The sequence below is a fragment of the Grus americana genome, chromosome Z (genome assembly GCF_028858705.1).
Source record: "Grus americana isolate bGruAme1 chromosome Z, bGruAme1.mat, whole genome shotgun sequence".
Classification (NCBI taxonomy): Eukaryota; Metazoa; Chordata; class Aves; order Gruiformes; family Gruidae; genus Grus; species Grus americana.
The window spans coordinates 48,189,524-48,204,678 of record NC_072891.1 but is presented as its reverse complement, the minus strand read 5'-3'; the positions used below and the strand labels follow the sequence as shown (position 1 = coordinate 48,204,678).

At 34.2% G+C, this 15,155-nt stretch overlaps 1 protein-coding gene across 2 annotated transcripts in view; it reads left to right on the top strand.

The window, feature by feature from the left end:
* Positions 1-15,155, top strand: part of CNTNAP4 (contactin associated protein family member 4) — a 249,726-nt gene that overhangs the window by 201,188 nt on the left and 33,383 nt on the right. For both annotated transcript variants that reach the window (XM_054810562.1, XM_054810561.1), the window contains exons 14-15: positions 3,763-3,919; positions 7,194-7,321. In XM_054810562.1, the coding sequence (XP_054666537.1) occupies positions 3,763-3,919; positions 7,194-7,321 (285 nt within the window). The remainder of the gene's footprint in view (positions 1-3,762; positions 3,920-7,193; positions 7,322-15,155) is intronic.

The window sequence follows — 15,155 nt, the reverse complement described above, 5'->3', positions numbered from 1 at the left end:
AAGAGAGTTAGGGTTTATGATTCTGTCGCTGAAAGCAGTCAGAGCCACATTTTTATAACTGTTTAGAGGATGCCTTTGGATAACTTTGCCTTATCTTTTCTATCATTCTTAATTAAATCACTTCCCTAAAGTAAAATTCAGAATTTACATTCCAGGATTTAGATCTGCCCTTTTGTGGTTCAAGGGTAGTGACTATAGTGGATGACTTAATAAGGACAGATCCTGTGGTGGGTTGAGCAAACCCAACACAGATCCTCTTTGACTCATTCAGTCACAGTAACAGTAAAAACAGATAAAGTTCCTGGGAGAAGCAGCAGATGCCCCTTTGTAGATATAGACTACTCTGTGCTTTTGAAAGGTTAGGTTTCACCTACAAGGAGGAGGAAAGCAGTGGGTTTTTTTCAAAATATATGTGCTGATACTTTTTTTCAGGGAACTCCTTGATCAATGAACCTAGAGTGTCCACTGCAATAGATGTTGTTTTCAGCATCTGAACCACATCAGCACAAAATAGTTTGAGTTTGCACAGTCTTAGAATCACAGAATCACAAATCACTGAGTGGCCGATGTTGGAAGAGATGTCTAGAGGTCATCTGATCTAGGCACCTGCTCAAGCAGGACCACATAGAGTTGGTTGCCCAGGACCATGTCCAGATGGCTTTTGAATGTCTCCAAGGATGGAGACTCCAAAATCTTTGTGGGTAACCTGTGCCCGGTCACCCTCACAGTAAAAAGTATTTTCTGATGTTCAGAAAGAGCATCCCATGTATCAGTTTGTGCCCACTGCATCTTGTCCTGTCACTTGACACCACTGGAAAGAACCTGTCTCAGTCATCTTTACACCCTCCCTTCATATATTTATATGTAAATACAAAAGTCAGTGTGTTGTGAAGATATGCTAAAATATTTTTAGTCTGGTAAGTATTTTTAGTCTTTGAACACAACAAAATGTAAGCCCTGGGCTTTTGTTTCTGAGGCTGTGAGAGTAAGTTTTTCAAATATCCTCCAATTTATCATCTTTTTCTTTCGACAAATACAGATTTAGAACTTGCTGATATCATGGAAAGGGAGAATTCTAGTATCTTTTGACAATTTTAAGGTCATGCCACCCCATGAAATACTTCTTTCTTTTATCTCCTGGATATCAAGAGCTGGGAGAAAAAAGAGGAGTTAGGGATCCTCTCTTTTTTCATGCCTTTTTTCTTCAAGATATATTTTTCCATTGAAAAGTATGGACAGAAGACAGAACATATTACTTGTTCTCTCTGAAGAGTAGTAATTTTGGATTTAAACTCTTACCAAAAAATCTATGTTTTTAAGAGCTTTGCACATATATTTCTCACCCTTTTTTATGCGAAACATATAATTTCTAGTTTGCTCTAGCAGGTCTGCGTTCTAACTTTTAGTGTCTCAGTGACACACAGTACTATTAACCTTAGAAGTTTTGTTAGAAATTTTTGTGGGGACATTGCAATTAGAAGTGTGAATTATAGTTAAATTTTATAGGATGCTCAGCCTATTTAGAAGAGCTTAGAGAGCTAAATAAGAATTCTGTTTAGAGTACACAGGTTTTAAAAATTAGAGGGAAGTTTAGGAAGGTAAAGTGATCTAATTTGAAATTTTGGACTTGTGACTTAGTTATTTCATATATTCAGTATCTCAAGATAGTCTTCACCAAGTTTTCCTTTTTAAGCTTACCTTTATGTATTTGCTTGCTGATTTTTATGCATGTTTCTTTGAATGGTTTTATAGTCAGAATTACAAAACAAACAAAAAGCAATCAATCATACATAGCTAATAACTGGAGCATACCTGACATTGAAACAAAATTCAAATAACATTTCACTGAAATAAGTTTGTTCTGTTTCATTTATTATGAGCACTATGAAATATCAGAATTTGAAATGCAAATAGGTACATTATCAAATTGTGCAATTTAATCCCTCCCACTTCTACTATCTATAATCTCCACTAGCTATGCCTGACAAGCAGAAAATTTGATGATAGTCACATGAAATATTTTTTGGACGTGCAGTCCATGTAGCAATTCTTAACTGACTGTATTTTAAGAATACATTATATTCAATAAGCCTGGATAGCATTTGCAAATGATATCATTAAAGAAGTCACCTGTTAATACATTTATGTGATCATTATGAAGAAATCTCTAGCCATTTTAATTAATAGCTTTATTTTACTTAGGCAATATTTCCTGCCAAAGCCGGGATAACAATCTGGGCTAATCAGTATGAACTTTCAGCATTTCAGTAAATATTCTCTCCTCACCCTGCTGTATGAACAAATAACTGAGACCAGCTTTTAAACATACCCCAATGTCCCTAGCGAAAGACTGGGAATATTAATTCATGACTACAATATAAAGCTACGGCATGCTGTTGAAACAGCAGAAATATTCTGCCTTTTACAGTCTTAGTTGTTGGAAGCTTTTTTAAGTGTTGTCTGATAAATTATTTATAAACTGTGTTTCGGTTTTCTTCTTCCTGTGATGGCTTGCAAACACAGAAACTGATATTGGACATTGATGCCATTATGCAAGTTTGACTTTTCCAGAAACTGCTCTCACTGTTTTTTGGCCTGCTGGGCCGACAGTTGTGTGGTAATGAATGCAGTCAATATGTTTACGATCTGAGAGAGTGTCAGCGTAACAGAGGTCTTATCTAACAGTGAGGTTTAATAAGCAGTGGCAGTTGTAAGTAAAGTTGAGACTAGGATAAATTCCAGCTTCTTCATGAGGGCCTGCTGCTGAACACTTGGAGCTCCAATAACAGGAAAAAGAAGTATAATTATAAGGAACTCTATAATTTAACAGTATGTGATTTCTTCTCATGCCTTGACTTTCATGCATTGCATCTATCACCCTTCTTCCTTCTCATTTGAGATGGTTTATCTTTATGCTTCATATCTTTTGGCTATTATCTGTTCTGTATATATTTTCCGTTGCTGTGCTTGCTTGGCAGCATCTTTAAGCTTAATCTGCAGTACTGTAACATTAAGGAAACATCCAGTTTTATCATTTTATTACAAACAATGCTTACTGGATGCACCACACAGAGATATAATGGTCCTGGGAAACCTGACTTCTGCTCACCAGATACATCAACTTGCTTATGAGAGTGCCATTAATATGATTTCTGCTGCCTCTGAGTATATAAATTCTGAATCTGCTGTCTGTGACCTAACAGCTGTCTTTGGGCATTTCTGATTAACACCACTATTCAGCTGCTTAATGTTCATTACAGATACAGGTAGTAGTACTCTGTAGTATTCTTGGTAGCGGGATTAAACCATTTCTGCCTAGCTTTTCTGTAACTCTTCTCATTCCATTGCTGATAGTTCCGCAATCTGGAATTGATCTTTACTTGGGAATAGAAACTACCTTGATTTTTAGGGAGATGGTATCTCCTTTTTCATGGACCATTTTAAAATGAATTATATAAATGGACTGCTTAAGATAAATGATTCTAATATCATGGCTGGCTGAGCTAGGGACTGTAAGTTCCCTTTTCCACTAATGCAAGCAAAAACCTGTGACAATCATTTAATACCTGATAATGAAGAATTAAAATGAATAATTACTTATAAAGTAAAAGTAGTATTTTTTTTTTTCAAATGTTGTTTAAAGTTTTTAGATTTGAGGGGTGATTTTTCTGTGCCTAACCTTTTGGAACTTGTTTGGATGATAAAAACTGGGCGAAGTAGTAGACAAGACTGAGCACTGATTTTCTCTAACGTACCTTTTAGATGGAATGCCACTAAGCTGGTGGATTGGAAGAACCAATGAAACACAAACGTACTGGGGAGGTTCCTCACCTGCTGTACAAAAATGTGCTTGTGGATTAGAGGGGACCTGCATTGATTCCCAGCATTACTGCAACTGTGATGCGGACAGAGATGAATGGTGACTTTTTACTGTTGCTTATTCACAATACTTTTTCCTGGAAAGTAAATAGAGAAAACAGACAGACCTTAGCACATTCAGAACACCAAGGCTGTTGTAAATTTAAATTACCATAGTCTTGCCTGCTTCTTTGATACAGAGCATATTTTCTCACAAAAATATAACTGTGTACTTTAAGTATTATTGCTAATTCTTTCACTCTGAATTCTGGGGAGGGTTTAATTTTATAAAGATAATTTCTAGATTTGTAATATAATGCATGTTCTATATTAAGACGTTAGCTCTGGTCTTTAGTACAAATTCAGTTATTAATTTTAGAATACTGAAAGTAATTAAAGCTAAAATAAAAGTTTCTGGAAAAAAAGTTGCTTAATTTTTAGCATAATTTTTAACTACACTTTTAAGTTTAGACTTTTTACCCCCTTTTCTGTCATCTACAACTTAGATAATTAAAACTGGACACCCTTGCTATCAGCGAAGTGAAGCACTCATATGGAATCCTATTCTAAGGGGATGGTAGGATTTCTAAAATGTAGACCTTCCACTTGTACTTGAAATTCTCTGATGTTATTTATGATCCCATTCAAATAAGTAACATAAGAGATGAGTTCCTGTTACAATGTCAAATCTGAACCTGACTTCTCACTTAAGAGGATCAGATACAGCTTTCCCAATAGCTCCAGTGCACTATAGAACTTTATAAAGCAAACAGGGACTTTTCAAATGAAAGCTTTTCTGTTGAAGAAACTTCTAAGCTTTTAAACTTGTAAAGCATATTTAACTTATATAATATCCAATTCAGTGAGTAGCTTACTATATAGAATTAGAGAATTGTTTGGGTTGGAAGGGACCTTAAAGATCATCTAGTTCACATGTTAATAAGTGTATCAACATCTGTTTTTTGAAAAAAGAAATATGTAAGGAAGGTACTTAGGAACATCCTCACGCGTACAGAAAGAAGTAATACATTATTTTCTCCTCAAGCTAGACATCCAGCCTTCTTTTAAAGGAACAACTAGTGCATTTGGTTGGAAAATGCTTATTGTCTCATCCTGAGCAGGGAACTCAGCAGATACAGAAATTAAAATACCACAAAGGGTTAGTCTTCATAAGCTTCAAAAGCTTCTGTAGGAAAAGATTTTGCATCTGCAGTAAAACTCACAGAGTGACTATCTGCTGTGCTCATTCCAATAAAGAGATTAAAGAAATACACGGAACACTAGGAATTTCCCTATTTCTGTGCTGTACAAAAATACAAACAGTTTTTGATTCCCAATAGCAAAATAAGTGTTAAAAGATGAATGCATTTTGACAGAGGATTTTGAGTAGTTGCTAGTCTACGTAATACATTCTTGCTCTGTTTTGTTATTCATTTAATCCTTGCTCACATACATAGTTTAATTTTTAATGGTAACATACTTGTAAATAAAGTAGATAGAGGATGACATGCATGTCTTCACTATAACCACTTTGAGTAAATTGCATATGTTAATGAGTGTATTACATTGAAAATATAATGACTTCTGGTTTATATTTCTGTATGTATTCACTTTTGACATTTTAATTTTCATTTTAAGTGGAGACTCATCCCAGTAACTCCAATGTTATGTTAACACTTATTTTGGTAGTTGTGCTTAATGTTGCATTTGGTTCCCTAGAGGCTACTGGTTTGAATCAATTGACTCAATACAATTCATAGGGTGGAAAAAGTAGGTAGAAGCTGTACTTGTTTGAGATGTTTTCTGAGCTACAGAAAACCAGACTTAAGTTTTGAAAATAAGGGTTTGATATTCTATTGTCACATTTCATAGATTGGATATAGATTAAGCTCTAAAACTCCTTGTTTGACTAGTCAAAATCTTTAAGTCTCTAGAACTCTAAAATAAAATAAAGGTTTTTTTTAAAAAAAATCTGTTCATAAATATCTACAAACATGCAAATCCTCTCTGCAGAAAAGGTACACTAGTTTCTATTCAGTTTCCCTTTATTTGCAGTATAGTTTTACTGAAGCAAACACTTCTGGTGTTTCAAGGTGTTTTTTCAGTTCTAAATTAGAAATCTGCAATATCTAACCCCTTTAAAATAATATTTTTTTTTAAATGCTTTGCTTTCCTCACTTAAGGAAAAAAGTTTCCTGGGGAGGAAAAAAAAAAAAAAAGTACATTTGCATGCACTGTTCTCCAAGACCGATAAACAGAAATTGTATACAGGGGAAAGATGGTGATGTTAGTAAAGGGAGGGGGGAGTGGAGAAAAAAAATCACTAATTTCATTCAGCACAAGGATGGAACCTCTTCCTGTTATCTCAATCCTAGTGCACAGTGTACTAAGAGAGGGGGTTGCTATGTCCAGACACGTTCCCAGAGAAACATGCCTTGCTTGCTGAGGTGTGTTTCTCATGTCTAATCTCTGAGCAGTGTGAGTTCCAGATTGCTTCCCCTCTCTGAGTTTCCACTGTTGTCTCTGAGCTGTTTGCTTTGCCCATTAAAGGGAAGAGTCAACTATAAATGGATTGAATGGACAGACTGAATTTTCCAGAATGGTCCTGAGTGATTGAATATTTCCATGGGTTCAGGAGAAGCAATTTTAGGGTGAAAACTAGTGCTTATGAAGTTTAGAAATGCAGTTCTGACACTAAGTGAACAAAAATTTTAAACAAGGAATTTGGTCTAAGGTTACCAGTACTGGGTGTGTACTCTGAGTGCTAGGTTGCATATTTCCTTTTATACAAATTACCTATTTGTAGGGTATGCTGCTTTTCCTGTACACTCAGACTTCACATTTTTCTGTTTGATTTTTTTAAACTTTTGTCAAGGTGGAAAAGGAAAAAAAAGAAGTTAGACTTATTAGGAAGTTATACTAAGCCATTTAATATTCGATAATGAAGAGACAGGCCATTATAGATACAGTATGTCTTCAGAGATACAGTATGTCCTCAGCAGCATAAAATTACTGACATAGACAAGTATATTAGCTTAGGCAGCCAGTTAGGTACCCATTTATGTCAAAAAAGAGTTTTCCCATGCTTATGTAAACAAGCACAAACATAAAACTGTTCATTTACCATGAAATTGTTTCCATCCCATCAAATGATCACAATATCAATATCAAAGGATACATTCGTATTCACAGTTGCTTGTATGACCAATAGAGTTACGCAGCACTTTTTTTTTTCAGAATTTAATTCTTTCCTTTTCCCCAGCAATGTGTCAAAGATAATGAAGTGTTTATCAGAAATATTTAGGAGAGCTGTGGCTTTCATTTTACCTTTTCAGGACTAATGATACTGGATTCCTTTCCTACAAGGACCATCTACCAGTAACAGAAATTGTGATCACAGATACTGACAGACCAAATTCTGAAGCAGCTTACAAACTGGGGCCTTTGCTTTGCCATGGTGACAGTAAGTAACAACTGCAGAGTTTTGCTAAACAACAATGGGGTTTGACTGCAATAAATCTTAAATGTTGTTTGCTAAACAGCCTAAGATACACTTTTGCAAAAATTGAATCCAATTATTTTACTAATTAGAAAGGAAAAAGACAAAATGCTATGCATTTTACACTTTACCTGATGCAAATCAGGGTAGAATTGTAAAGATATATTTTTGATAATACAAATCAATAGTGAAGACAGAAATAGTATAGTTTTCAAACAGATATTTTGAGTACAAAATCCAGCATTTTAATGAAACTTGAATTAAGTTATGAATAAAGCATTACATCAAGGGGAATTCATAACTGGTTACCATATCTTGGGAGAAGCATACCTTTCACTGGATACGCATGCCTTCGTCACCAAACCTTATGCATATTAACTCCTATGACTATTTGCACAACTAGGAAAACTATACTATGGGAGATTAATCCAGTCTATGCAATATCTATGCAAAATTTCAATTTCACATAAGAATTTAAAATTTAGAAAGTTATACAGTAATTTAAACCATAAAGTTTGTACATCCTGAAAACCTATGTAGTAACCAGAAAAATACCACGTGTGAATAAATCATTTAAAGATAATAAGACAATTGGTAAAACTGATACCTTCGTGAAGATTTGTGATGACATTTCTGGTTTCATTATTTCCATCTTCATTGACAAAAAAGCCCAAATTTGTTTTAAGTTCAATAGTAAACTGTCACAGAAAAAATCTATGGCTGCTGCTGTTTGTAATCAAAAGTCAGAAGAAACAATGCCATAGATCATCCTAAAGATCTTAACTGAAGAGTTGAATTGGCAGGATTTTGTCTACAGCTGAGTAAGGGGTTAAAATATTTAATAAATTTAATTTCTTTACATCAAATGCTACCCTATGAGTTTTCATGAACTTCACTATTGTTTCAAATAATTGCAAATTGCTATTTTTATTCATTATGTGATTTTCCTCCTTCATCATATGATGTGTTTGTTTTTCAAATTTCTTCAGCCTTTATGAATAAGAGGAAATGAATACCAGTAAAGAAGTACTGATCTGTACTTCTAGGCTTACTCAGGAGACTGCATAGATAAATAAAAATAAATTAGCATGTATTTATTTTTATGTCATCTCTGCTTTCATTCCTGTGACTTCTCAGGGTAATTATGCCTGGAAGATTTGTTAACAGATGTGTGTTATAGCAGTGCATTCTAATTTTCTTATGAAAATTTATAAGAGACAAAAAAAAATCCTGTGGAGTGCTTCCTTTCCACTTGTCTGACATCTGATTCTGAGCTGATCATTTATCTCACCTATCAAAGAACTGTTAAATCACGAGGTTATGTTATAGGATTATGGTATAACTCAGAGTGGAAAGGACTTAAGGAGGTCTCCTGCTTATAGCAGGATGAGCTGTGAATTCAGACCAGGTCTCTCAGGGCTTTGTCAAATTGGGGCTTGAAGCCCCCAAGGATGGAGCCTGCAGTGCTTTTCTGGGCAGCCTGTTCCACTGCTTCACTGTCCTCATTGAGAATTTCTTTTTTACTTAGATCAGTCCTGAAACTCTGTTGTTTCAACTTATGTCTTTGATACTCACACTTTACACCAATGCAAAGAACCTGACTCTGTCTTCTTGACGATTTCCCCTTAGGTTTTGGGGGCTGCTGTCAAGTCCCTCACAAAACTGTCCCTTCTCCAGGCTGAACCAGCCATCGTCCCTCAGCATGAAGGGCAGGAAAAGTGCACCAGACCTGAACATTGTGGTGGCCTTTCCCATACTCTGTCCTGTTCATTAATGTATTTTTTTCCTGTACTGGTGGGCCTAAAATTAAAGGCAGTATGTAGATGTTGTCTTACAAGTGTTGAGTAGAGGGCGATACCCACCTCCTTCAATTGACTGGCCATGCTTGGTAGAGTCTATGATGCAGTAGGCCTCTGTTGTGGCCAGGGACAATGAAACCGGGGACAATGACAGCAATGAAACAGAAGTATTTACAGCTTGTGTATTACTAGTAAGTGGGTAGAATTTCGATTTCACTACTCACCAAGTTCCCAACTACTATTAATTACATAACCTGACCCCAATTATCACAAATCTTAAAATATGGAAGCCAACTAGCTTCCCCGGGTGAATCATTAAAACATACAGACAGTTCTGACACACATTGACCTCCCTGCCTTTATCTGATGTTTGCTTAGTCTGAGTGATTGATTTGCTGCAAAATTTTGCACTGATGCTACATGATCACAGTATTTCTAGACAAGCCGCAATAAAGAGCTCTAAAATATCATGAGGACAAGCACAACAAGTCAGAATCTGAATGCCAGAGAAATATCTTTGTAATGTCAGACAACATTATAGAATTTGACTTCGGAAAGAAGCAATTTGGGACTAAAATAATCTCAGTGAAAAGACCTTTCAGAATATAACAGTTAATGGTAATAATACAGCAAAAACCTTGAAAAGGAACATTCTCTTCAATTGTTTAATAAGAGCAGTAATAATGCGTGTTTTTTCAGCCGTTTACATCATAAAGACAAAGATAGTAAGAGATGACATGGTTCTAGGGAGGTAGGGGGTAAAATTTGCAAAACAATACAGAATTTCTGAAGGAAAACAATGTAAAATCACAGAATTTTGAGATAAAAACAAAGTGCAAGGTGTTCAGTAAAATATTAATTGTATTACAATACATAACAAAATATATAAATATAAATTATAATATCTTATATATTCTGTATCACATATTTTATATCACAAATCATATATAATATACTACCTATATTATACCATTATCATAATATATTATCCTATATATTTATAGTATAATAATATAATATAATATATATCAAGTGAGATATTATTTATGTTGTTTAAAATTATATTAATGTCTTTTCTCATAGAAAGCATAATTATATATATTTCAATAAATATTCTATTCTATTATTTTAATCATTATACTGGAAATGACTGTGTGTTACTTACTAGAATTTTTTGCAATGGTCTTTACTTATAAGCAGTGGGGTTTATAATGAAAATTTTCTTTAAATTTTAGTTTTCCAGAAAATGTAAAAAGCCATGATTTGAGTTCCTGAGTTCTACATGTTAAATTTCACACTAGACAAGAGCGATGAAGTAGATCTAAACTCTCTTGTAAAATCAGCAATAACATGTTAGTAGCAATTTTAAACAGACCAATATTAAGATTTTTTGTAATCTGAGGTTGCAGACACTCATGAGGGTCCAATTAAATGCAGTATTAATGACATTTATTTTCTTCTGCATCTTTGGATAGGTGGAGAAATAAAAAAGGTCTAGTAGCAAATACCCATTTCTCAGAAGTGCTGTCAAACATGGAAAAGTAGATATTCTTGGATTCACAAGTGTTATATGAGTACTCTCCAGAGAGATTATTGCTTATTTCTGCTTCTGTCACTCTCTAAAACTAAATTATAAAATTCTACTTTATAGAGGATATCATTTTATTAAACATGTTTTTTCTTCTTTCTGACAGATATAAGTTCTTCAGAATAATTCACTGGCATATCATATAAAAATGTAGGGGAGAAGGTTTACTTGTATCTGTGATACACTTAGTACTTCATTAAATGATTCAAACCCAAAAGATCATAAATTCTCATTGCATCAATAATCTATTTCTTGTAGGACATCTACTTAGAGATAAAAATAATTGTTTATGCTACAGCAAAATAAAGTAGACCCATAAATAGTTTGTTGAATTGAATTGTCATAAACAGTGCACTCCCTTGACTAAGATCCCAAGTTAGAGTTACTTCATTAAGTACTTGTAAGTCATGTATCATAACTCAAACGCAGTCTGGCAGAAGTTGTCTATTCTTCATTGCATATTTTTTATTTTCACTCTTTTATTTAACATTGTAATACTGCACTTGGTTTCTTTGTGTTAGGTTTTATGGACTGACTTTCTTCAATCAATGTTACTGATAGAAAACCAAACCATATTTGCTAGAACAAAGCAGAAAGAGTAACATAAGAAAAATATTAGCCAAAGCAAAACCAGTATAGTTCTTCATATGTATAAAGATCCATTCAGATATTAGTGATTTTTCTCAGCATTTCTGATAGAGTTAACTATCTATATTTCTAAGATGACAAAGTGCAATGAAAGTAATAATGATATTCTAGAGGAATATGGTCATTTAGAGAAATTAGGCCACAGGATTTGGTGTCTCTCAGCTCTGTACATCTGAGTAGCACTCACTCGTTTCTGTCACCTTTAAAATATATTACTGATTCATTTCTATATTCCCTGTTCTGCTGTACAATACAAGATGTCTAATAAATTGTATGCCAGCACTGCTGGTATTAGATTGAAAAATATATCTAAATGTAATGAAAGTTAAGATTCAAATTAACCTATGTCAACTGACTAGGATAAAAGGAAAGATTTTGAAGCATATGAGGACAAAAGAAATCTTTGGGCCATTAATAGATAGAAATACTATATTTTTCATAAAAAAGAAAGAGGAATCTCATTATTCAACAAAAAGCCCGACGTTGATTAAATTCTAATAGAGAGAGTCAGTTAATATGGGTAGACTTTTAAAAAACCACACCATTCAAGTTTTTCTCTTTTTTATTGTTTTCCTTGCAAGAATTGACTGGAAATACTCTGACTGACTACTGTGAAGTTCCAATAAGTATTAGAACATATAAATATATCCAGAACACTGAAAGAAAGCTAATGTGCCAAAAATATGTCTAATAAATGGGTAATCTGTCAGCATCAGACCTGATTCTTGGCCAAAGAAATAAAATTTATTATATAGATCTTAATTGAATAAAACATAATATAAGGTTAGTGCAATGCAATGTAAAGTTAAAATATCATTATATAAGGTAAATTTGGCCAAACTTTTGAGGGACTTCAGTACTGGTAAAGGCAATACTGGTGAGTTGATATACTTGGAGTCTAGTAAGATGTTTGATGGAGTGCCACATAATTAGTTAAATTTAAAAAAAAAAAAAGAAATGTAAAAATTCAACTGCAAAATCATAGTACAAGCAGATAATCCATTCCATGTGAGTACTCAGTTGGACATTTAAATACAAAAAAAACCTAGTGTGAGCTTCGGATAAGACAATTTTGGAGACCAACTGTATTAACTGATCATAGGTGATACCTTCATTAAAGCAGCACAGTAAATTTCTATGTTTAGCCAAAAAAATCTGTTTCACCTATCTGCAGTGGCCTGAGAAATCAGGACATGTCTTTGACTGTTAATAATAGAAGTATCTGTATGCTGACTGTTCACTCCTTCCTCTTATTTAGCTTTACAAAATTAATTTATTTTTGTCCTAACCTCAGTCTAATCGACATTATTTTGATGTTCTTTACTGCGTCGTGCATAATCAAGAGGTTTAATACAAGTCTGTGTTTCACGCAGTTTTACAGTACATAAAAAGGATGTGAGGTTAATGGATTGCTTTAAAGAAGTCGAGATGCATTTTTAGTGGAAGACTCTTAAGCTTAATTTCTTTGCTTAACTGAGACAAAATCTGAGATGATATGCTCAATTTAAATGGAGTTTCATAGAGTAAGAACTTCCAAATAATGTTCTTGAAAGCAGGAGAGAAAATCAGAAAAAAATCCCGTGGTCAGGATTTGAAGCTAAACTAACAGACTGAGTGTGTGTGCATACATAAATATATATATCTATAAATTGACAGTAAGGGTATTTATGAATTTTCCATAAATGGACAATTTAAAATTGAATTGATTGAATATTTTTCTTTCCTTCTTTTTCAAACAAGAATCGATTCAAGGAATTTATGCGTTCCGTGGCATATCAGAGGTTGAACTAGACAACCGCAGTTTTCCCATTTGGTCTTTTAATCCATGAATTTTATAATAAGCTGCAATGTAGCAGAGCTGGAAATCATGATACAGATGGAGCAGCTGAACTCCACAAATTCTCAGAGGCAAACAGTTGCCAGCTGGTCAGACTTCATAACTTAGGAGGATAGCTTTAGAAGAAGCAATTTACACACTTCTCACTAATTTTGGCCTCCTCTGTGCTGGATGAAGGGTAATATTTGCATGTAGCAAAACTGACAGAATTATTTGGCATATATAGAAAGATATAACTAAAACATTTAATAGGTAGTGATGATCTCCCTGCTTGGTTTTGCACAAGAATAAAATGAAGCAATCTCACCACTACCACCCACACACACACATCCCGAAACAAAGCAATACCAAACAAACAAAACAAGCAAATGAAACCATTAGGATACAAATAATAGATGATCACATAATTTAAAGATCAGTTTAAGAGACCAGATAAGGAGGAACAGACCAAAGACAACAGGCAAAATCCTGATCATCTATTGGTAGTTTAGCTAAGATAAGATAACCCAGTCACCTAGATCAGATGGGCTAATAGGATCTACAATTTACAATGAGCGTGCTTTCTACATTACCACTACTGTGCATTTATGATCTGATCACAGTGACATTCCAGTGAAATTCAAAGATCCTGTCGATGTACCAGAGTCCAGAAGCTGGCTTGTACAGAGAAGAGCACTCTGTTGGAAACTCTCTTGGTACCTTTTAAGTGTTTCACAAAATCCCTCTAAAGGGAGAATATGGGAAAGATGGAAGGCACATTAAATGTCATCTTCACAAAGACTACAGCTGCTTTGAGAACACAACGAGCATCTCCAGGTTAACAGCAATGTGCCTTAGCTATGTCAGTCCATAAGAGATGGGTAGTATTTTGTGTGTCATGTCAATCAGATATTTGTTTGGGGGAGAGGGAAGACCAGTCAAAGAAAATGTACAGAAAATATTGTTTGGCAACACAGGATCTCTATTTTCTGTGCCTCAACACTCCCTATCCCTGCTGAAGTTTCACACTGAAAGAATGAATGATGCAACACTTAGAGATATCTATAAGAATTGATATAAATAACAAAGAGATTTCAGTTTTGGTTAAAAACTTGAAGATTGCTACAATTTGCAATTGCACAATTGTTTTGAGAGTCACCTTTATTATATTTGCAATGTTAAAATGGCTAATTTATCTGTCTTGTTCACAATTGTCCCTTTTTCACATTACAATTTCAAGTTGGTAAGATTAGTTGATATATGCCAAAAACTAAAGTAATTTTTGCAATATAAATATATTGCTGTTTTATTTATAACAAACAGGATCTTCCTTTTTTACTCATAGTAAGACTGCAGTCTTACTACTCAGATAAAATGCTAAATATTATCGATTTCCTAACTACATGGTGTTTGGCAGTTCCAGAAAACTAAACAGGAGACTGTAAACCAGATACTGTAAAGTGAAGAAATTATTTTCCCACCTTGATTTACAACAGCGTAAGATATTTTGTAATATATTTTTGCTAGATCTATATTTAAACCACTTTATTGATACAGTAGCTTAACATTCATAAATCACACCATTTTCAGAGCTGCAAAAAAGAACAGCTAGAGAAGAGAAGACAGGATATTAAGAGAAGAGGAATAAAACTTCCTATCCCTGCCCTCCCCCAAGGACTCCATTCTGATTTACAAAGATCATTCAAATGCTTCAATGAAGCTAATTGTATCATTACTCTACTGGACTGTTACTGCCGCTATTGTCTCTCTTCTAATTACTAGCAATGTTTTACCAATTTTGTATAAATTAGTAGTATTAAACTTCCTATCGTGTTTGAATTACTGGTAACAGCCAGCCCATTGTTTTTTAAATAGCTCTTATGTACTTGAGTCATAACCGTGGAGAGGTTTGCTCCGTGGGAGCCATGACCTGAAACAGTTGAGGAA